The 24,531-nt window shown below is 34.4% G+C and overlaps 1 protein-coding gene across 2 annotated transcripts in view; it reads right to left on the bottom strand.

The window, feature by feature from the left end:
* Window positions 1-1,569: 1,569 nt before the first annotated feature.
* The window catches only part of PSME4 (proteasome activator subunit 4), a 98,915-nt gene continuing 75,953 nt past the window's right edge, over window positions 1,570-24,531 (bottom strand). For both annotated transcript variants that reach the window (XM_036748312.1, XM_036748313.1), the window contains exons 30-47: window positions 24,360-24,413; window positions 23,775-23,904; window positions 22,896-22,977; window positions 21,181-21,334; window positions 18,928-18,997; window positions 17,746-17,871; window positions 17,068-17,220; window positions 16,505-16,609; window positions 14,976-15,067; window positions 14,142-14,273; window positions 13,448-13,656; window positions 12,886-12,971; window positions 9,688-9,816; window positions 8,643-8,798; window positions 6,221-6,383; window positions 4,521-4,654; window positions 3,776-3,914; window positions 1,570-3,244 (exon numbers count right to left, since the gene is read on the bottom strand). In XM_036748312.1, coding sequence (XP_036604207.1) covers window positions 3,780-3,914; window positions 4,521-4,654; window positions 6,221-6,383; window positions 8,643-8,798; window positions 9,688-9,816; window positions 12,886-12,971; window positions 13,448-13,656; window positions 14,142-14,273; window positions 14,976-15,067; window positions 16,505-16,609; window positions 17,068-17,220; window positions 17,746-17,871; window positions 18,928-18,997; window positions 21,181-21,334; window positions 22,896-22,977; window positions 23,775-23,904; window positions 24,360-24,413 — 2,110 coding nt within the window. In that variant the 3' untranslated portion in view covers window positions 1,570-3,244; window positions 3,776-3,779. The remainder of the gene's footprint in view (window positions 3,245-3,775; window positions 3,915-4,520; window positions 4,655-6,220; window positions 6,384-8,642; window positions 8,799-9,687; window positions 9,817-12,885; window positions 12,972-13,447; window positions 13,657-14,141; window positions 14,274-14,975; window positions 15,068-16,504; window positions 16,610-17,067; window positions 17,221-17,745; window positions 17,872-18,927; window positions 18,998-21,180; window positions 21,335-22,895; window positions 22,978-23,774; window positions 23,905-24,359; window positions 24,414-24,531) is intronic.

The following is a 24,531-nucleotide window of genomic DNA, read 5'->3' as shown; positions in this document are numbered from 1 at the left end:
GTCCACAGGACATCAGGTCCAAGATATTCATGAAGCAGTTGGTGATGTAGTACTAGAGTTTGGGAGAGATTAAGGCTAGGTATATAAGATCACTAAGTGTGAGACTGAAGAGGACCCAGGACGGAGCCTTGGATTATAGCCACTGTCAGTGAGTCTGAAAACAGGTGATAATACAGCCAAGGAGAATGAAGAGTGGTCAGACAAGTGGGAGGGGAAAACCAAGAGACGAAAGGGTTGCCAACAGTGTTAAAGGCTACAAAGATCATGTACATAAACTGCCACTCTACACCTTCTCTTCCAAAAGGATGATAGCATGAATGAACATTTACAAATAAAATGTAAATAAGACAAAAAGTTATAGAAGCTAAGCACCTGCCAAGCAAGATAAAATACTTGAAAACTGATGCATATCATTTATGTAATTCCTAAAAAGGTGTTGCTTCCAAAAGTGGTATAAGATCTTAGTGACTTTTAAGTCAATTGTAACTTGTAAAATTTTTTCTATGGGAATAATATTCCAGAGAAAGTGGATAGGTTTCTGGGCTATAAAACATTTTTACACTTAAAGAGTGTAAATGAATTATTATTGTACTACTAGCACAGACAACTCCCAACACACAAAATAGGTTAAGTTTCAAAAATTCATTGGTATGTTACCTTGGAATTTAGAGCATTTCCCCACAAAAACGTTAGATATGGTAATCAGGTACCTAGTCTAGCTGACATAATTTATCCATAATGTAGATGAATAATATTTATGAAAAATTAGTAGAAAGCAACATTGTGGAAAAACTAGCAAACAAAATAAGTAAAACTGAATCTGAAAGTTTGTTCAAAAACACTGTGTTTGACAATTAAGAGATATATTAGTTCAATGAAATTTTTTTTGGTAAAGCTCCTAAAGGCTATTTCTTTAATATCAATAAAAACATTACTATACTTATCCACTATAATTTCAGACTTTTTTTTTTAAACTTGTTAACTTGAAGGCATTCCCTAAAACAGAAGCTAGAGTTGGGAAAGAAGGGACTCACAGAAGAGGTGTACATTATAGAAAGATTGCCTGAGGTACAAAAAGTGAAAAAGAAAATCAGTGATACACAATGTCCCTGAATGGGGTAGGAAGAGAATCTGGATGAGTCAAACAATTCTGCTTGATGATTACAAGGTGACACAGGCACAGGACAGCTTGGATACCATAAAGAGCAAGTGCCACCTGGAGGTGTGGAGGTAGCCACATTCATGCACATAACCCAGAGAATACCTGATTTCACCTGCTAAGTAATTAGTGGTGATCTTTCCTCTACTTGACCCACTGAATACTCTTTGTTTAGATTACTGTGTTCCAGAGTTTTCTCTCAGTGAATGAATTCATACAACCATAAAATGTCACTCGTCTGGCATTTTTCAAATTTTGTGCAGACATACTTTAAAGAATAGTCTTGCACTTAGTTTAAAGCTGTCAGATAACAGATAGTTCTATGAGATAAAAAAAAAGCCACAGTAGAGAACAGCACCAAATATCACTACACACTTAATTTTCTTCCCAGAATTAAGACAAAAACCAAGTGTTAAAAACAATCCATTTATTGGGTTTTGAACTAGGTACACAATTGAAATAATAGTTTTGGCACTACTCTATACAGTGATTACGTCTGTGTGCTGACACTTAAGAAATACTGCACTAGGAACACCGCTGTGCTTAAAGTCTGTATTGAGTCACTAACTCAGTAGGTAGGTATTCAAAAACATATTTTTAGTGTTCCCGTAAGGAAGACTGTACAGGTTGTGTGAACGATGAAACACACCAACTTGTGAATTATTTCAACTTAAGAGGTACCTTGCATCTATAAACTTGCCACAGAACATGAGATGTTGGAATTTAGAAATGCACACAAAAAGTTACATGAGACATACTAATGAGTGAAATGAAATTCAAACCAACCCCCTCCCTTTCGCTCCCCACCTCAACCCACCTCAGCTTTTGTAACATGAAAAGATAATTAAGGAGAATAATTTAAACACACAAATAATGGCATTTGATTGGATACAAAAGCCATAATCACTATAGCATAAACATCTAAATGTGAATTTTACAAATTAATTTCACAAGGGTGTTGTGTAAAAGGTTGTAATCTGTACAATGTCTTGCCAATGCAATACCTCTACAGTTTATACAGTCTTTTACATATATGCAACATATATTAAATAGGTCAATTAAATAGCCAATAGTTATCAGCCTCTCAACGATGTTGCAGGCAAAAAATATACAGAACTTCCACAAACTCAGCAGTCTTCCATTTATGCAAAGTACAACAGGGAGGGCCAAACATATTTGTAAAGAATACAGGGTAAAAAAGTCAGGTTTTTTGTTTTTGTTTATTTTTTAATACACACAACTGTATACACACACTCCAATCAATTAAAATGTTGCTCATCAGTCCTCCCCACCCCATGACCCCTCCCCTTCTTCACCTATTGGCTCTATTCAGCACCAAAAACTCTAACCTATAGGAAGCAGGTGGACATAGGCTTCAATTCAGTATCTTGGTCAAGCACTCCATCAGGTCATGGATGAGGTTATAAATACTTCCTCTGTTTTCCCTCTTTTCTAACTATGCCTATCCTGATCCAGGCTGAAGAGGTTACAAGGCTTTCCATAGCCCACAGCTTTAAAATCAACAAAGATTTAGAAAAAGTTCAAAAGAAGTTGAGATGAGTGAAATGACAGGACCTGTCAGCAAATGGATGTTTTTGATCCCAAGGAGCAATTGTATTTTAAAGGGTTCCCAGATTCTGGTCCTGGATGCCGTGGTCTTAATTAATATTGGACAACTGTTTTGTTTGCTGAAGGTTGCAGCTCTTTGAGATGTTGCACAGAGAAAGTTATCTACTGATAAATCAGGGAATGCATCCTGACAAGTGAAGTTATCAAATGAAAGCTGGGAACCTATGGAACACAGACCAAATGAGACTGAACATGAAAACCACCAAAAGCAATTAGGCTTGACAGGCAGTTTCAGAAACCTGCCAAGAACTCCCACAGCTGGTACCTGAGGAACTGGAATTTTTGATGAAAAGAGCCTGAAGTTAGGGCTACTCATCTGTACTGGGGAAGGAGGAGGGAGAGTTTCAGTTAGGCATCAGGATTTCCAAGTCTAAAAGTTTTTATACATGAAATTTCTTTGAGTTTCCTCTATCACTGCCGAAAGGGTTTCTGAGGCCTCCCTCATTAATGAAGAACCTGTAACAAATAGTTAAAAATCTAGATTAAACATTTTTATACTTTTAAAGGATTTGAGATGAAAAGGCTGCCTATCACACTAAAATCGTGAAGAACTGGGCCAGTAGCCTAGAAACCCCACAATAAGACAACATTTGGCGAGTATTCCCACCCATGATAAAGGCTGAAAAGGTGACAGATTTTTTTTATATGTATGTTATCTGGTTAATATCCAAAGTGGAAAGAATTTCATTTATATTAGCACAAGAAAGGGTGAAAAGGAGACAAGGCTTGCAAGAACTGTGTGCATTTTCCTCAGTGGACGTTTGCAAACGGAACGGTTTTGGGTGTATGTTTCACCACACATTTAAATCTACTGCTAGTCATGTTGTTAAAGTCATCTAAGGTTGTTAAAGTAAATTATTCTTTTAACTGCCATCCTACAAAGATAGAAGCAAGAACACAAAGAGAAATTTATCTCAATTTTTTTTTTCAAAAACTAAGAGTACTACCTCCTGATATTAGAGTTACTAAAATCCGAACTTTACTTACTTTTCTATGCATAATAGCATGGTGACACCAGGAGATCAGTGAGCACAAGCAGCTGATCATCAGTGAATTGCTGTTTGTGCTCCTGCCAGTTGTCATGGTGTGTTCTTCGGAAATTAGATAAGGTCTTCTTTACAGTCATCTAGAGAACAGGTAATCCAAAGTTTTTTAACGCTTTCCGAATACACTTTGGCTTATTAAAGAGGAAAAAAAGTCTATTTTCCAAGATGGCAGTTCTCAAACTCTTTTGGTCATCTCTGATCACATCAAAGTTCTTACCCCACACTTTTTTTTCCCTCTTGCTAACAAAAAAGACCTCAAGCAACTCAGAATTACTGGGAAGAAGTTTTAAATAGTAACAGTTCTCAACATGGAGTGGTAAATGTGTGATCCTATTACTCATGATAACTTATAAAGAACAACTCATGGGCCATACCATAATGCAACAACAATCACACTCTTTTATTCTTAAATTAAATGTAAAATATCACCCAACACTAGCTATTCTGCCTTCAGCAAAAATGATGATACTTAAGAATAAAAATTAATGTGATACTGGACACTTTTGGGCTCCTTGTAAGTGGCTCTTTGCTACAATAAAGGTAAGAAAGGGGTTGTCAGAAGCAAAAAGTAACAAATTGTAGTTTTAAAAAACCATTATAATAAGATGTGAGGATTTTTTTTTGGGCTGGGGGAGAGGTGGTTAAAAATATTGATATGGAATGTGTAATAAAACTAAAAATTTTACCTCAATAGGTTGGGGATCATTCAAGTGTGCACTGAGATTCATCAGGAGCTGTGGCATCCAGGTAGGGACATCATAAGGACTAGATAAAATACATGCACCAATTCCTAGCACTCCAGCATGGCGATTGACCAATTCTGGAAAAAAAATGAATTTGTTTTAAACTAGTCTGGTTTTTAAAAGACACAAATACACCACTCAAATGGATGTACAAAGCATGACAAATACAAGTCTGAACCACAGCTGCTAAAGTAAATGCATTTGGATAGTTAATAGAGATTCAGTAAGTTATCCTTAGTACCTTATATTCCTTTGCTCTGAATGATGGTACTACATATGGGATTTAGTGCTAGAAATATGGTCCATGTCCATTAAAACCAATTAGAGGAAGAAGCATTTCTAACCTTCAGGTACTCTTTATAGTAGCGGAGGCCTTGGAGTATGAAAAATGGAACCTACTCTCTAGGTCTATTTTCCTTATTCAATCTACACTAATTATGTAAATAATCTAATGTGCTTTAGGATTGCTCTTACTTTCAGTTTTTTCTAAATAAAAATTAGTCAATTGTATTGTCAAAAAAAAGCCAAGTTGCTTCATTTTTCCTCAATAGTTCAACCTATATTAACAGCACTACATAAGCATTATAGCGTGACATATTTAATCAAGCATATAGAACAATAGGAGAAACTCATGGAGCCAATCAACTTGATGATAAAACTTAAAATCTCTAATGTAGCTTTCACCTTTTTTTTTTCCATTTTCATTCACATTTTGGCATTAATAGAATCAAGAATTTCAGGAAAGCTGGAAGGGTAGTTAGAAAAGTTCAACTCCTATCTGAAGCCTGAAACCCCTTTATAACATTGCTATTGAAAGAGTTGTAGAAATAGGAAAGTCCTCAGCAGCCATCTGGTCTAACTTGTACCCGAAGGCAATTTCACCCATAACATAGCCAACAAGCAGTCATGTAGCTTCTGTTTCAATATCTCCAAGGAGTTACCAACCACAGGATTCATCGAGGCAGCCAATGTTACCCTGGAACACCTCCAATGATGGGTAATGTATAAATTTCTCATTGTTATGAATTTGCATCCCTTTGATTTTTACATTTTGATGATACTTCCATTTTCTGGGAGAAAACAAAATCCCTCTTCCATATGGTAATCTTTCTACTATCATGTTCTTAAATGTCTTCATTTCCCTATGATTGGAGTGGTCACCCTGCTATACACTGCTCAGGTTAGACCAAACACTGAATATTATGTTCATTTCTGATTGCCACATTTAGTGAGGCATCATTATAATCCAGAAGAGGGCAACCAAAATGATGATGAACCCAGGATTCATTCGATATGAGTAAAAAAAACAACCACGAGAAAACAAGATACCTGTTTTCAAGGGTCAGAAGGGCTATTATATAGAAGAGCAATTAGACTTTTTCTTTTTTGGCTACAGAGAGTCAAGGTAAGAAATACTCATCAAAGTTAAAAAGAAGCAAATTTAGGTTTAATGCAAGAAAGAACTTCCAATAATGAGAGCTATCTAGAAATAGAATAGGCTGCCTCAAGAAGTGGAGATCTTCCAGCAAGATGACCATTTGTCAGGTATGAGGTAGAAGGTATTCTAGTCCTTGGTGAGTTGGACCAAGTGGCTCCTCATGTGCCTTTCAGACCTGAGATGCTATAAAATCATGTGCTATTACCTGCAGATGGAATGGTATCTCCCACTGTGCCAGGATCTCGCTTTCTTTTCTTAGGTAGTTTTGTCTTGCAAAGCTGCTCAAAGTGAATCTGCATAGGGCTATCCATGGTGAGGAAGCTACACTGCAGTAGCCCACTTAGGGTTGTAGCAGCCATTTCTCGAACCTGTCAAAAGAAACAGTTATGTGTACCAAGGTGGACTACCTTTCAAAACAGAGAGTACTGGGAAAGTATGAGAAGAGAATTACTTAATAATTTTATGCAAAAAAAATTTCTTACAAAAGTGTGAGATTTTTTTTTTTTGAAGGGGGCATTCTAGCAGACGGGTGGGAGATATATGAGTGGTACTAATCATGAAACGTAATGTATACTTTAAAGCTAAGTTTAATACATTCTGTATCACTTGTTGAAAGTTTTTAAATTGTTACAGAAATGCTAGAAATTAGTAGAAACTTTAGTTTTTAGTAATAAATCAAAAATTACAAACTGACAATTTCCATAAACCATTTAACTACAGCACACATTAAGAGAATTAACCATTCTTTTTCTCCTCAATTTCATAGGCTATTGATGTTCAGTACTGGCTTATACAATTTTTTTGGTCAGATTTTAAGAAGGGTAAGACTCAGTTTTAAATAGGTAAAACAACTGGAACTTCCATAAGACAAAGGCTCTCAATAGTATCATCTCATACTTAATTTTAAAACATTTTAGACTTCTGGTAAGAATTCACTGCAGCATATTAATGATAAGAAGATGCATTTATAATTAGGCATTTGGACATGGCATTTAATAGACATTCTATGCAAACACAAAATGATAAGCTTTCAATAAATGTGATGGCCTATATTTAGCAAAAGACTTTATAAGTAGTTGAACATAATGTTCTCATACTCTCTGAAACAGGTTAAATTAAATCTAGTGTGTTAACAATGAGTTCCTAAGGATTCCATCTCTCTATTTTCATGTCTGATGGTTATTATTAAAATGTGAACAATTTTATATTGATTGCTATAAAAAGCATAAGCTGAAACCTAACAGAACTGTGACTAGCAATTTTTGAATAATCAAGGGACTAGGTTACTAAGTGACACAAAAACCGCTAGTAATACAAATCCCAGAACTGGAGTTGAAGAAAATGGACCACAAAATGAGCAAACTAATGAGCTGTAGTAATTTCTATCCAGTTCCTAATATTAGACTCCATTTTTCAGTGCTGTTGAATTAATAACTAATTAATTATAAGACTTGGCTCCAAGGATCACCTAGAAAAAAGTTCATAAAATTGGAGGCTAATTATATACCATTTCCACACTAATTGCTGGGTTTTGCTACCTGCCTCTCTTTTTTAAAAAAAAAAAGACATTAAAACTCAAGGAAAATTCGGGGATAATTTCAAAGGAAAATCATTCATTGCAACGTATTTCCCCTCCTCTCCCACAGCAGGCTTTTGGAAATATCAGGTTCTGCTTTTGCATAAAACAAAATAAAGACCCGAGTTTTGCTTCTACTGATTGGACTATCCAAGCCTAGGTAGCCAAAATGAAACAATCATCAGGTCCCTTCCACAAGGAAACATTAAGATAATTAAGCTTGCTCTTGATTTTACCATTTAAACTTAAGGTGGAAACATCTTTCACTCTTTTTTATAAATCTGTGGAAATTAATTTTAGCAAGTCAACACTAAGAAATGTTAAGTTAAAACTCTGGATGTGAGCTTAAATTTAATCTATGATCTCTCCAGTGCATCTGTAGTGCAGATAGAATTTTATGCCAAAAAACTTATTGTGGGAGCTGATTTCAGGTCTTTTACGACTTGACAGTATAAGGAAGGCTTTATTTCTTTTATGATCTTTGAGATCTTTGTTTTTGTTGCAGTTTCTAAAGAGATCTCTAAGAAAAAAAATCATAAAATATCCAAGAAGAATACAATCCTATGAGCAACTTGGTCTTAAATTTGCATATTTTATTCTTTTTTAAAAGTACTTTCACCTCATCATTTGATACAGCAACCTGTGAGATAGAGATTATTATTTTCCCCATTTTAACAGATGAAGAAACTTGGGCTCAGAGAAATTAAGCACTTTCCCAAAGATCTCATATGAGTCATTGTTGAGTCCAAGACAAGGACCCATGAATTTTTATTTCCAGTCTGATTTTCATGTAAAAGTACAAAAAATTTTAACTGAGGTATCCAAATTACTCCTCATTAAAAGACAATCGCAATGATAGATTTTAAACTTGAAAATGGGACATAGTAACCCTTAACCGGCTCAAGAGCTGTGTTGAGAAGGGATTGTGCCAAATCCTTAAAGTATACTAGATTTGCTATATTTGCTGGTTGCTGATGTTTTTATTACGTAGTAATATTTTTAAAAGAATAAGTTTTATTTAATTAGAATAAAAGAAAAATTCTAATTTTACCTCTAGCTGTTCATCTTCCAACAAACTTATAACAAGCCATCTGATGTCTTTAACTGCTTCTTCGTTGTTTAGGAAAGTAAAGAGATTATAGAATACCATGGTTTGGAGGTAGGTCAGTACCGTGTATCTAGCATGCCAAGAACTGCTTCTCGCTGTCTGTTTAAAAAAAAAAAAAAGCAAATACTTTACACAAAAAACAAGTTTAAAGAAAACACTACTGAATTTATCAGGTGGCACTATATTCTAACCTAATGTAATTTGCTTTTCATGAGTTTAAGTAGGTCAGTGTGGTTTGCCTATTTGCTTTTAAGCAAAAACTTCAAAAATCTAGTTTTTAAGAATATTCAGTGACTACGTAGAAAGGGAAGGAATGATAGGAGGCAGCGGGAATTGGTGGTTATCATCTGGGACTGGGGGCGGGGAGGAAAGTAGTAGGAAAACCATTGCATTTGGAGTGGAGATGATACAAATTACTCCTGTTGGGACACTTACTGAACGTTACTACTTCTCTTACTTAGCAAAATGGAGAGACTATAGCTATGGTAATCTCTTTATAGGGTTGTTGTGAAGATCAAACGAGAGAATGCATATAAAGTATCTCATAATACTTAAAGACTTTAAAAATTATTATTCTGACCAATGAATACCGAAGTGTGGTTTCAGTGGACTTCAGAAGAGACCATGTACTATTGATGTTCTCCGGGTTCTTGTGACATTGCCTTTTCTTGGGTTCTCCTTCTACCTGTCTGACTATTCCTTCTTAGTCCCCTTTGCTAGATTCATCCATAGCAAGCTCCCCGAGGGTGTTCCCCAAGATTCTATTCGAAGCCTCTCTTCTCTCCTCTCTATACTCACTTCAGTGGTTTCAATTCTTATCTCTATGCAGAAGACTTTCACATCTATATATTCAGCCCTAGTCTCTTCTGAGATCTAGTCCCATAATACAAACTGCCTATTCAACATTTTCAACAGGATGTTCTACAAGCACCGCAAGTTTCACATGCTCCAAACAGAACTCATTCTTCTTAGTTCAGTCATCACTTACCTGTTTTAGCACCTGAAGCACCAAAGGCACTTGTTGAGGGTAAAGCAACCCCTGAGACATTAATGACAGACACAACTTTGCATCTCTTTTTAATTCATCATAGCTATTGTCATTTTCAACTGGGGCAATCTAGGGAAAATAAGCCAAAAGTTAGAAAGCAGTTGTTGCTGAGTAGCAATACATTCTAAATAAAGATTAAAAAAAAAAACAGTAAGTATAGTGACACTTTTAGAGTCGCAGAGAAGATATAGATGGGTCGACATTTGTGACCATCAAAATATGTAAACACAGGGGCAGCTAGGTGGCGCAGTGAGTAGAGCACCAGCCCTGGAGTCAGGAGAACCTGAGTTCAAATCCGGCCTCAGACACTTGACACACTTATTAGCTGTGTGACCTTGGGCAAGTCACTTAACCCCAATTGCTCTGCCTTCCCCCTCAAAAAAAAAACACAGGGTGACTAAATTTGGCACAATTATTGGCTTCTAATCTTTCTCTGTTTCTATGGTTTCATCGATATAGGGAACCCTTGAGAAAACTTCCTGAAGTTTCCTTTTCATCTTTGTATCCTTAGCTTCTAGCACACAGAAAAGCTTGTCGATTGACTCATCACTAACTACTTTGCAACTTAGACTTAAAGAGTTGCTTGAAGTACTGAGGTCACTTGGTCAAATTCAGCAAGCCAATATGGGTCAAAGACAGGCTTGAACCAAAACAGCCTGCAGCTCTTAATCACCATACTAGTGCTGTCTCTCTTGACTTAACTTAGCTACATTATTTTTTAGCGAGAATATGAACCCTGGTTGCTGGTATAAAATTTACTGTTGCACTTTCTATGAAAGATTAAAATTATAAACAAGGCAACAGGGTAAATGTTTATGCTATAAAGGACACCTTTCCAGGCATTAAGAAGCATTCTGGCATGTCAAGCCCATTACAATATGGGTCCAATTCAATCGACCTTTCCATACTTGCTTCATGTTACTTCCTCATTTATGCATTTTACATTTCAGCCGAACTGACCTACTTGTCGTTCCTCTCCCCATTGTACCTTTGGCAGAGGCCATATGCCGTCCCTCTTTCCTCACCTCTAGCTCTTAAGATTCTTCAATTCAGACTAGGTGATACAAACCCTTTACTGTTATCTGCAGTAATCAGTGTTTTTATTTTCCTCAAAATATCTTATAGTTACTTACCTATGTATATGTGTCCTCCAGTTAAATGTAAACTTGAAGGTAGGCATTTTTAAAAACTCTAATGTCTACGACAATGCCTTGCAAATATATAGGTTTAATAAATGCTTGTTTAAATGAACTGAATTTTGTTAATAAATATTTTAATTAAGTATCCCTTATTTATTCATTAAAGGCCTACCAATATTATTGCAATTTGTGTTAAGATACTTAGTAAAAATTTAAATTATATGTCCAGAGAATCACAGAATTACAGTAGTTGAGAATGAGGTCAATCTTGTCCAGCCCTTTCCCCCAAATCTCCCTCCCAACACCCTTTTAAAACAGGTGAAGGAACTTGATCTTTAATATTCTGCAATTCTGATTCTGATCCTCACCAAAGTCTAGTCATCCTCTCAGAATTAGTTTGATTAATGAGTTTATTGTCTCATTTTTCATTTTATTTCATCTACAAGTATAATGAAGACAAAATGAGATTAAAAACTACTATGCCAATTCAGACTCATATGAAGATCTATATAGCCTAAGGGGAGTTCTATTCTTTTATTTTTCCATTCAAACCACAAAATGAAAGATGAGCAGTTGGTCTCACCTGGACTATTACAATAGCCTTTTATTTGGTCTCTTCCTACTTCATCATCCATGGAGCTGCCAAAGTAGTTTTCCTAATCTGACCATATCAATTCCTCCAACTCCATAATTGCCACTGGCTTCTTAGTTTCTCTAGGACCAAATCTAACCTCCTATCTGGCATGTGAAGCTCTTCCAAAGCTAGCCCCTTCTTCCTTTACCAATACTCTTACACATTACTCCTCTTTATACACTCTACAGGCACCCTCTTCTGTTTCTGTGTCTTTCCACTGCCTAGCTACCATGCCTTGAATGAATGAATCCCCTCCTTATCCCTGCATTTTACAATCCATTGCTTCCTTCAAAAAACTCAGCCCAAACAACATTTCTACATAAACCCTTTTATGATGCTCTTGTTGCTAGTTTCTTCCCTCCTAAACAACTTTTTAGTAATTTTATATATATTCTCTATATACTAACATACGTATTGTCTCCCCTGTTAAAATTTAAGCTTCTTATGTCCCAAGAGTGACTACATTGAATATAGCCTTGACCTAGGATGGTTCTGAAGGAGAGAGAGGCTGGTGATTTTGCACAGCCCTGTCTCATTTAAATCCAATTCACTTGCAAGTCAAGACATCACTTTCCTGATATCATTGGTCCTCTTTGAGAATGAAGGACAAATAACCCATAGGTACAAAATATTTATAGCAATTCTTTTATTATAGCATAGAACTGGAAACTGAGATGATGCCCATCAATTAGGGAATGGAATAAATATTATGGTATATGAATGCAGTGAAATCTTATTGGCCTGTTAGAAATAACGATAGGCTTATAAAAAAAGGTCATTAACAAGCAATTAAAAATGCAGAGAAAATAAGGTCTGAAGGAAACACAGACAAGCATGCTAGCTTTGAGTTACAAGTTGAATTTATTATATACCTAAAAAAGAAAAAGCAGCAAAGGAAGATTTGCAGTGTCATGTATAATCCTCTTTTTCTTTTCTACTTTGTATATGGACATGCTCATCTTACTTGGAGTTCATTGATTTTAATCTTTAGTGATTATAAGGCAACTCTGACTTAGAAAAGAGCTTCTCATCAAAATTCCTGGTGATTTTCTTTTAGAAATCCTTTACCCATCCAGTAATTGGGGAAAGAAATAAAATACTATTTAAAGAGAGAAAAAACCTTTGCCTAGGCAATTAAAATCTCAGAAAATGGCTGTTCTTCATCAGTGAATAACCAATGTCTTACAATAGTACAGTACTCAGCTGCTGTATGTGCCCAACCTTTCTCAACATTTTTTCATCTACTACTACACCAAAGGTCCTATCAACAAATACATCATCCTATCACCACCCATCCCCAACCCCACAGGAGGGAAGCTGGGAGGGAAGGGACACGCACCCTCACAGCCAGCACACAGGTAATACCTTAAAAAACAAGGGCAAAAGTTGGAGTTGCTCTGTGACCGCTGTAGAAAAGGATCGTCCTGCACTTGCCATCAGCCACTTCAGTACTGTATGGGGACAGAATAGTAGACTCAATGATCATTAAGTATGAGAAGAGTGAGGAACTAATGCTTAGTCCCTCATATAACAGAACTGCAGAACTATATTAGTGTTGGGGAGCAAGAATGACACTCTACAGCCTTTCCACATAAAGGCATGACGTAAACCAACGGCACTACAAAAACACCACTACAAATCCTCCTGCTGTATTGATGTGGGCCTCACAAAGAAACATCAACTTATCAGACAATCAATTTCTTTTTCCAGTCTACCCAAAGTTTACACTTAATATAACAAAAATAAAATAAACTTCATACACTATTGAATCAGCATAAATCAGTACCACACAGGCAAATGGATATGCTGAAAAATGAATTTACTGAATCAATATTCAAAAGACTATATGTTAAAAAAAGCACTAATTTTCAATGAGTTTTGCTAATCTCATAAGTGTTACCATTATTAACGTAATTTAATGACTCACTAGTTTTCAATAGTTTGATGCCCTGAGTTCTTTCATCTTCTTCACCAACTCCATTCTCTTCCATAACATGATTCTGAATTTCTTCATCTACATCCATTAGGGGTTTTAGTTTCTCCAGAATCCGGGCAGTAAATTCAGGAACACGAGGAGACTTTGTTGGCGCAGTATTTGGCAAAGAAACATCTATCATGAATATATAAGTGAGTACACTGTAAAATAAAATACACAAAGTAGAAAAAGAAATACATTAATAGAGACCACATGAATACACCTCATCTTCAGAAGTCATGACTCAACTAAACATTTTTCTGAATTTTGCTTTAAAGAGCAAGAAACAACTATAACTTTTTGCTCAAACAATAACATGACAGCCCTCCCAAGTCATATTTCCAAAGAAGAAAATTTAAAATGCCAAAAAAGCATTCTATAACCAACCTTAGAATCGATACTTTCTGTTGAGGAAAAATTCAAAACCATTAAAACAAATGGCAAGAACATTTACATAAATAAACATGTAAAGAAATTAATATATAGATGGATCCAAACAATATAAAAAATTAAATATACTGAAGGAGTCAATTAGAAAATTAAGTTATCCCTTTAAAATATAACCAATATAGACTACAGATTAAAAAAAAAAAGAAAGAAAAACACGCAAAAAGATTTAAACCACAAAGGGGAAAGCAATACTCACCTCCCTATTCTTTCCCTGACATTTTTGTAAACTTGAGTGAGTTTGGGTTCTAAGTACTTCAGTAACCTGTGTAACAGCTCAGGTACCCTCCATTCTTGCTGGGCAAGCCCACCTTGCAGTACATAAAGTCGACTAAAAAAATAAAATTTCATCTTCATCATTTATTTTCATACATTAATAAAGACAATTGCTCATCATTACACTGAAGTTACTTTAATTTTCTCAGATAGTAATCATGATCACAAAGATACCATTAACTCTTAACTGACGAAGAATATGCCTTCTCATGTCCATATAAAGTATCTTCCCACAAGTTCTCATCTGCTTTTCACAATACTGTGAAGGAGATTAAATACATGAAGAAACTCGGGCACCAAAGTATTAGTTGATCTGCTTAATAAGCAAATATACCAGGCTACAGAACTGATTCTTATCAGTTTTCTTTTCCTAAGCTCCCCAGGTCTTTTATTCTCCTTTTTCCTGCTTTATCGTTAATTTACTATTCAGTGGTTCCCCTTATAAGTGTAGAGGGTGACCACAGGAATTGTTTACACTCAACTGGTCAATACTATCATTCACTAACAATTCTCTGATGAAATACTTGTAAAGAAGGCTGAAATGATTGGATAAGATTTAATTTAAATAATCTTGTGATATTCTTGTTTCCACAATAAGGATGGCCATATAGTTAGAAGACTTTTTTGGACTAGATCTAAAAAAATCATTAGGATTACTATGGCAATAAATACATCTGGCTTACTTCTATTTGTGTATTATGTGAACCGGTCACAAAAACATCTTAAAAGCTAACTTTTAAAGTTTGTTATGGTTTACCATGCATCTACAAAAGATCCTCCTTCACCACTCAATGGAGACTCCAATAACAATTCAAACAGCCAATGAAGTTTCCGAGGATCTCTGCTTTCCTGTATTGAAAAATATGGCCAAATATCATTTCAGGGAATCTACAATTCTGAAAAGTACATTATGACTGTAATTACTATGTAAAGATTTGAAATAGAAGAACATCCAAATGCAAAGGTAAAATCAATACATAATATACCTCTTGGGCCTAGGTCAGAACTGATTAAGAAAGTAAATGCATCATTTATGAAGCCTCTCACACTAGGATATGCCAGAAACGTAACAGCTGTCCCATTCAACTGACATTCATTAACTAGCAACCCAGCTAGGAAGATGGTCTTTAAGAATACTATCGAAGGGTGGGAAGTAGGGAAGGGTATCCTAAAAAACTGTGACTTCATCCATGTATAGAATACCTCATTCTGAAACTCCTTCCACCAATGCAGAAAAGCAATTTGTCTGCAATTCTAATAAAGCCTTAGGGACACTTAGAGAATTGTCTAGGGCACTGGGGAATGAAGCGATTGGGCTTAGGATTCACATAGCTGTTTGTGTCAGAGGCAGGTCTTCTTGACTCTGTGGCTGCCACGCCAACTGTTATGCCATGTGTCATCTCTATTATCAATTATTATCAAATTACTATTATCTCCACTAATTTTCTAAAAGGGGGGAGGGAACTGAGGAGAATATGAATGGTCAGATTACAAAGTGCCAAGACTATCCAATGTTAGATTTAAAAATCAAAAAAAGTAATCAATGGAACAGAGGAGATAATATAGCGTTAGAATCAAAAGTACACAATATATATTTTTTGATAAATCCAAAGTTACTCAACGCTAACGAAATTCATAATAACAAAAGATCTGTAAACAATCCATGTGTCCAACAACTGGGAAAATGGCAGAATAAATTGTAACTATGCCATAATAAATGACTAATACGAAGAATATAAAGAATTTGAGGAAGAAATAAATTGCTGCAGATTGAAGATGGCAAAGTCAGCAAAACAACATATACACTTAATACAATTTATATAAAAAGGTTAATTAAGGCAACAAAATCCAAAATAAGTTTAGAAGGGGATATGGAAACAAACAAGATGTTTGTTATTGTGTTGTTTCACTTAATATAGACATTTAAAAAGAAACATTTAATAAGTTTACTATTTCATGTAATGTAATTTTAAGATTTTTTTGAGTATCTATTTTTGTTGACAGTTTCTAAAGTGAGGATAAATTTTTACTAAATATATATGGATTTTTCTCAAAGATTGTTAGCAAACTTAAATACAATTTACTAGATTAGTCAATATTTGGGGGAATTTAGGTCATCAAGGAAAATTTATGATTAGAAAAAATAATATATTTTATTTGACTAAAATGGCAATTCTCTTTCATTAAAAGTGATTTAAAATGATGGTACAGACCATGGTCTATATAGATCACTATTTGGTTTATTTAAAAATTTTCAAAATAGAAGAAGGTAGTAAGAGAACTTACACAAGAAGTTGCTATACAAGTTCCCCAATCATTATATGTTTCCACTGTAATGTTACATAATGCTGTTCTAAGCAGGGGACACAGAAGCTCCCAAAGTCTTTCCACCTGCTCAATCAAAACAAGAGGTAAAGGTTATTGCTATTCAAAACATCTTATTTTCAAAACCTAAGTTTTCATTTACCTGGAAAAAATGAAGAGTTGTCAATGGGCATTTCTTAGCTCTTTTTTTCAGAAGTTTTACAAAACAGAAACTTTAACACAACTGTTAGTATTTTGTCAGTTTAAAGTGAGCTTAAATTCTAATATTCTAAGGAAAGAAACTGTCACATCATTTTGATTCTGGATCAGAAGTGGGATGAATAAAGAAAACAGTCGAAATGAAGAGAATAGTAAAGCACAGTTAAAAGATATATTTTTAACTGGATATTTTCATTTTAAAAATACCGCATTGTATTACTTGGGAATCTATAAAATACATGAGTAACACTACTGATAAGGAAATGTAACTTACTAGAAGTGTTGTGTACATGCACACAACACACACAATACACACAGACACACACCTTTTCAAAGGTCCAATGCTTAGAACCTCTGATCAAGCCAGCTATAATTTCTGCCACACACCGCTGGGTGCTTTCATGCGAGTCTGAAACTAGACGTTCTAAATGAGGCTTCAAAATTGGCAAAAAGGCATCATCAAAGTTCCTGAACACACCCTATTAGAATTGAAAGGAAAAACACAATTATTCAAAAGTGTACCTTCATGCACAGTCTAATTCTTTATGTGATTTATAGTATGATTACTGCTGAAATCTTACGTTTTCATTTAAAAGGTGGAGAACAAAGAGCTTTACCGACCTATCACCTGAAATAAAATACGTACACAGGGATTCTAAAATTAATGAATACTCTAAGAATACTTCACAACCAAAATAATTTTATGTAATGTATAAATTATACATTTTGAGTGATGAGTGCAAAAGTTAATAGTCAAATACTACCAAGGGTTTGGCTTTATAAAAAAAAAAGACAGCCATCATCGTCCTAGGTTCACTAAAATAATACTTGATGTGATTTCCTGAGTAGATATGATTAAAAAAAATATGATCATACTCACTACAAAATGCACAGAAAACTAAGAATTTTAAGCACTCCAATGTCCAAGTCTTAAATTACCCCACAAGCTGCACCTTCTAATCAAAAGCCATAAAACTGATGTGTAATGATGACATTGTAGTTACCTTGAAGAGGCAAAACCGACGAGGATTAAATTTGTCTTTTCCTTTTCTGTCTTCTAAAGATAGAAAATTGATTAACTGCTCAACAAATTTAGGATTGGAAAAATGGTCAAAAATAATCTGTTCTGCCTACAGAAGAGAAAAAAAATTATTAAAAGTTTAAAATGCATAAAACCATTAATGCAAATTCTAAATTTCACTTTTAATACTTGCTGATAGCTAATAATTAACTTACTGTAGAGGTTGGTTGTATTACTGTCATGAGAATTTTATCCAAGAAATAAACCACACTTTTTCTACTTTCTTAAGAGGAACTATTTAAAATTCAAAGCCTTCAAGTGCAGCTAACCTACCTTTATTCAAATCTTCAAGTCACAAGTGTGAGATCCCAAATACTTTTAGTGTGAATTGAAACCTATGCAAGCATCTTTTTCTGCTGAAAGACTAAAGCAATTATGCCATCATGTAACTTAGAAAATCCCTAAACAAACTAATCCCTGAGCATTCTTCTATATTTATCATATTTATGAAATGCATTAAAATGTATAATTTTCTCAGTATCAGAAAATAAAAATTTCAATATAATTTTATTCTCCAATTCCTCCAACTTGCTTTCATAAATGGATTTACCCAAAATTCTGATGGAATCAAGTTTTCTGGACAACCTATTAAGTATAGAGATGGCACTGCCCTAGCCAAGGTATAATAACATGTTCAACTTGAATTAATCAACTAACAAAAGCTTAGGGTTATATAGTAATTTCCTCACAACAACCAATTAAGTATAATGTTCAATGGAATACTACTACTGAAGAACATAGGAGTTTTTTTGCCTTAAAGATCATAAAATTTAGAACTGATAATACACAATCAGTGAAAAATGCAATGAAATGACATATAATCACATCCTAAATTGTGTGTTATAGACTATGATTTGGCAATACCTATGAACATAAAGCTACCAAAAATGAGCTCAACTAAATGACAACCCCCCCACCCCCCCGCCAACAATTAGGTAAGGGCTTAGGAAGGAATATTGAGAGTTTTATATCTTGTATAATATAAATTCAAAAATGGCTTTTGGTCACAGCTGATCTGAGATAAAAGATGAATTTGTGGTCAAAAAGAAGTTGCTACCGAGTCATCATGAATACCTGCTTATGTATTATAAAAATAAAAGCTTACCTCAGTCATGTCTTCCCGACTTCTGCCAAGCTTGGGTTGCTCTTCTGCAGGTGCATAAACAACCATATTCCTAGATTTATTTAAATAAATTATATATAAATTTATATAAAGCACATACATTAGCATAGAGCCAAGGAAAACATGTTATTGCATTAGCTACAGGTACATGTAGCTTTACAAATATGTGCCAGCATTATCAAGAAACATTTGAGTATCTACTCTGTATAGGGAACCAAATAACAAGGGAGATAAAAAGAGGTAAAATAAATAATTCCAACCATTTAGGAGCTCAGAACTCAGCTGAAGAAAGAGGATATTTAGACAGATGACAAAAGGATAGAATTTTATAACTAGAACAAACTTTTGGGGTCATTGACTCCAACATTATTTAGCATTTCTTACAGAAACAAAGTTGTAGAAAATAATGAGAGCTTTCTGATTACCATATAATGGATTACTGGATGTAACTCTAAAGGAACATCATCTCTCAAATGATGTTTAAGTAAAACACTCCACTACGACCAGTGTAATAATTTAGAGAAGGGATCAACAATCTTATTAACCTTGCCACTGAAGAAGCCAAGCAGTACCCATAAGTGGGCCTAAGACACTTGCAGGAAAAGTAAAAGAAAAAAAGTCACAGAATATCATCCGGTCTAATACACACCTGAAACAAGAATCTCTTCTACAAGAAAACTTCCTTGACTTTAAGATCTCACTGAGTGAAACCACTCCCACTTGAAACATATTATTTTACTTTGGGATAGCTCAAACTGTAGGAAGTTTTTACCTCAATTCTAAATTTGCCTTTTTGCAATTTCTACTCATTGTTGCTTGTTCTTCACTTTGGGGCTAAGCAGAATAAGTTTAATCACTCTTCCAAATTTAAAAAGACATTTCTCCAAGATAGCCATAAATCATTTCCCTTTTAAGTCTTCTTTTGTCCAGGGTAAACATCCCATTTCCTTCACACTGCATGACCATGAAATCCTTCACTATACTGGTTGCATTCCTGTTTATCAATGATCTTCCAAATAAATGATATACGGAAATGAATACAAGTATCTAGATGTGGCTCAATTAGGGCACAGTGCTACTATGACCTCCTTAATTCTGAACATTATAATTTAATACAACTTTAAAGAGGCAAGACATTTTAGATATAAAGCTGATTTGAGTCTCACCTCTCAAAGAGGTATGCTATGTAACCACGGGCAAACTGCTTAACCTGCCAATGCCTCAGATAACTCTCTAAACTGGTTGTTTCTTATGAATAAAATAAGAAGTTCATACCCAAACACATATGCTTACACTCAGAAAATGAAAATTTGCATTAGTGTTTTAGCTGCTATATCACACTATTGACTCATATCAGCTTTTTATTTTACTAAAAGACCCAGATCTATTCTAAATAAGTTGTTGGAAAACCATGCCTCCCTCACAAGGGTGGTTTATTAAACAGAGTAAAATTTTACATTTATACCTATTAAATTTTATTTGGTTAGATCTGGCACAGTGTTCTAGCCTGTCAAGACCGTTTTGGATCTTGACATTACAATCATTTATGTTTACTATGCTTCCTAAGTTTTGTGCCAATTCTACCACCATGACATTTATGGCTTTATCTAAATCATTAATAAAACAGCCTGTAAATCAACTACCATTTATTAAGCACTCATTATGTTCTAGGCACTGCTAAGTGCTAGGGATACAAAGAAAGGCAAAATACACTCCTTGCTCCAAAGCTCACAGTCTAATATGGGGGAAGACAACAATGAAGTATATACAAACAAGATACATGCAAGATAAATTAAGAAGGGCTGGGAAAGGCTTTTTTGTAGATGGTGGGACTTTAGCTGAGACTTGAAGAAATTCAGAGAATTCTCCTATTCTTAACATCTATAAATCAGTTTTTTAAAAAATTACTTTGCATGACTAACTAGCTTTAGATGCAGCCATATTGGTCTTTTAGGATTACTGCTTTCTTTTCCAGATGAACTCTAACCATTATTTTAACAATGTTTTGTCTGAATTTGGCACTGTAATCTTTAGCAACACTTCCCAGACTCCTTCCAGTAGAAAAAACTGAATAAAGAAAAAAGGTGCTGGTAACACCTATCTTAGTTATTTTTCACTGGAACCTGTGCCTATCTCTGATTTATGCCTTCTAGAAGGTCTTAAAATACTACAATTAAGTCAAAACTAATTGTTAAATGAAATGAAGTTACAAATATCCACATTAGTAAGACTCACTGAGGCCAGGTGTAGTATCCCCAGTGTGTTTTTTCCACAAAACAACTTGATTCCCATTCTGTTTTAGTTTTTGGTATATTTTTACTATCATAATGCATCCATTGGTTATCAGGTCTGTCACCAGCAACAATGCAGGAGGGTTTAGGAGTAGTACCTAAAAAAGAAAATTTATATTTTGTGTATTTTAAAATTTGTTTTTTAACACTTATTTCTAACTTTTCACTTATAGTGTAACTTATTTCACCTGCAGTCTTACGGGCACTTATATTTTTGCCAGAAATGTTTGTTTCATTTACTTAAAAAAAAAAACACTTAAGTGTGATTTAAGGAATAGCCTAAGACTTATCTTTTCAGATTTATATTCAATGCAAAGATACATTTGTCACCCACTTCTAGGTTTCAGAGTTTTTAAACTACATGAAATCATGAAACGATGTTTGTAGATCTCTGTAAAACCTTCGAGTGCCACTGCCATTTTCTTTTAGAAGTAGTGGGAATAGAAGGGATACTATTGGATAAGGTCCTAAGAATGAAGTTCAAATTTTGCCTCAAGCATTTACTTCCTAGCTGAGACCTTGGATAAATCACTTCACTACTCAGGGCCTCAATTTCTATATCTGTATAGTAAGGATAATACCTACCTACTTTATAGGCCTGTTACAGAAGATTATCTAACACAACATCTTTATTTTAGAGATAAAAAGGAGCTAGGTGGTACAGTGGATAGAGCACTGGACCTAGAGTCAGTAAGATCTGAATTCAAATGTGACTTCATACAGACCCTGGGCAAGTCACTTAACCACTGCCTCAGTTTTTCTCATCTATAAAATGGATATAAGAGTATCTACCTGCTAGAGTTGTTATAAAGATAAAATTAGATAATATTTTTAAAATGCCTTGCAAATATAAAGTACATAACTGTTATTTTTTATTACTGTTATTATTAGAAAAACTTGAAGATCAAAGAAGCCAAGTGACTTGTTACTTGTGTGACATACAACATTCCTGTCATTTAGCTAGCATAGCTACATGTCTACTTCAATATCCTAAGTTAATATGTCAATTTCATACCATATTGAATATGGAAACAAATCGAGACATGTCTAAAGTGAAATATGAGAATAGAATTTGCATTATCTTTCACTCATATAAAATAAGTAAAACTTCTTTGTAACCACTGCTGAAATAAATGCAAATTAAAGTGACATTTATGTACTGCTTTGATAAAAGAAATGAGCCCAAGAAAAAATATACTTTAGGTTCTAATGCTAGAAGTAATCAGAGAGTGATTGTAGTAGGAATATGAACATGTGGCAACCAAAGGGAATATTTCAAGCTTTTGAAATAAAGTTTAACAGATAATCATAATTATCCCCTAAACCAGACCAGAAAACCCTTCTGTTGAATACTAAATGCATAGAAAACACCAAGCATGCACAAAAGGTATATACCTATATTTAATAAATACTGAATCTTCTTTAATGAATGCTTTTCATTTTGTCATTGAATTATTTTGGAAAGTGAATTGTAAAGAATTTTCACAATGTCTTTTATTAGAGTTTAAAAAATAAAAAAAGCAACAGATGCTCAAAAAAGTTTAGCATATTCATCTTTGAGGAAGTTATCTATGGATTCAGTGAATCAACTCTGAGAACTTCGAGTGAAAACATTTAAAAACATCAAAGAGGAGCTAAATTATCTTAGGTGGCACTTACTGATTTCATATGGGCAGATGGAAAGCTTTTTGTGTGTTCTCTTCAGCTGCTTGAGAATGCCAGCAACTGCTGAGATAGCCATCTAGAAAAGAAATCTTTAAGTTGACTTCATTAATTTTTTAAAACCTAGTAAATATTTGCATACCATGCTATCAGCAGAGGCCAGATTCTCTTTCTTTTTGAGAACAGGGAAATCCCTCAAACTACATGTTCAGTGGAATAGCATTAGCATGCAACTCCATCCAAGACTTTGGCATGGACCATTCCCACTGTAATCTGTCTCAATCAGTTCAAAGAAGAATGTAGGAATTTTGCCTTGGAAGTACAAATGACTGGTTCAGTTTAGTTATATTTTCTTCACAATGAAGAAAAGAAGAAAATATTTCAGATTCAACCAATAAACAGGAAAACCAGAAAGTGGACTATATGTAGGTTGGGATAAATTTGTTTCAATATATTCCCTTGACACCTGAGCTAAAAATCCAAAACACCTAAACTGCTATCTCAAAAAGTTCTAGGACACTTAAAGTGACCTTTGCCAAAAGGGACAGAGAAGTCAAAACTAAAAATGGGCAGCTGAAAATAAGAACCAGGTGCATCACCTGACTCAAAATTTGCTTTATAAAAACAATTTTACTATAATTTCTCCTATTTATGCAAATACACTTTAAAAACAATTATAAGCTGATAATAATGATTTTATTTTGAAATGAAAATTTTCATTTGCCTTACATATTAAAACAAAATGTATTGCAAGAATTCATACAATGTGGTCCTTTGAGATATTCTTAAATTCTGATTCTTCTTTAATGAGAAAATACTCAAGTTTTAGTTAAATAAAATCTTAAAACCTTGGATTTTATCTGAAACCAAGCCTACCTTGCGAACCACAATTGCATCATGGTTGAGATTCTGTACAAAGAATTTTATGGCACGAAGAGGCAGAACTCGGTCATCTCTCAACAGCAGGGAAAGAAAACCAATGCCTATATGTTCAAACTTCCAGGGGCTTAAAGAAAATATAATAAAACTCATTACTTATAACCACCAATACATCCTCCATTGTATCATGCTATAAAAATCAAGTAGCCAAAACCTCTCAATGACGAATACCACATTTTACCAAAAATTAATAACAAGCATCCAATTTTTTCTCTGCCATCTTCCTTCTTCTCCCATTCCTGACCCTCTCCAAGTGGCCCTTATATTTAAGTAGATTTACAATTCTTCCTATTTTGTGCTATCCAACACACATGACCAAGCCAAAGAGAAAAAGTGCATCTGAATATAAGACAAGTCACATCCTTGGAAATATCTGCCCCAGGTTTCAGGCCTTCAACTGCCATAAGGGCTTCTAATTGTGAAAGAGAGAGTTTTCATGCAATCTAAATGAACTGTGGAAAACTGAAGTCAAATGTTTGTCATGAATAGAAGAATGTAAAAGTAAATGCACAGAACACTTACAGATTTCGTTGATCCACACAGTCTAACAAAGTATGCACCAAGTTTTCATAGTTCCTAAAAGAACAAGCGTACCATTTAATCTGCATTTAAATACTACATAATACAACAAATCATATATAATAACTAGCCTTCAATTAGGTTCAAATCAACAAACATGACAAATACATGGTTA

This window comes from Trichosurus vulpecula, chromosome 3 (assembly GCF_011100635.1).
Source record: "Trichosurus vulpecula isolate mTriVul1 chromosome 3, mTriVul1.pri, whole genome shotgun sequence".
Lineage (NCBI taxonomy): Eukaryota > Metazoa > Chordata > Mammalia > Diprotodontia > Phalangeridae > Trichosurus > Trichosurus vulpecula.
Note: the sequence above shows the minus strand (reverse complement) of the source record. Positions and strands in the feature narration are given on the sequence as shown.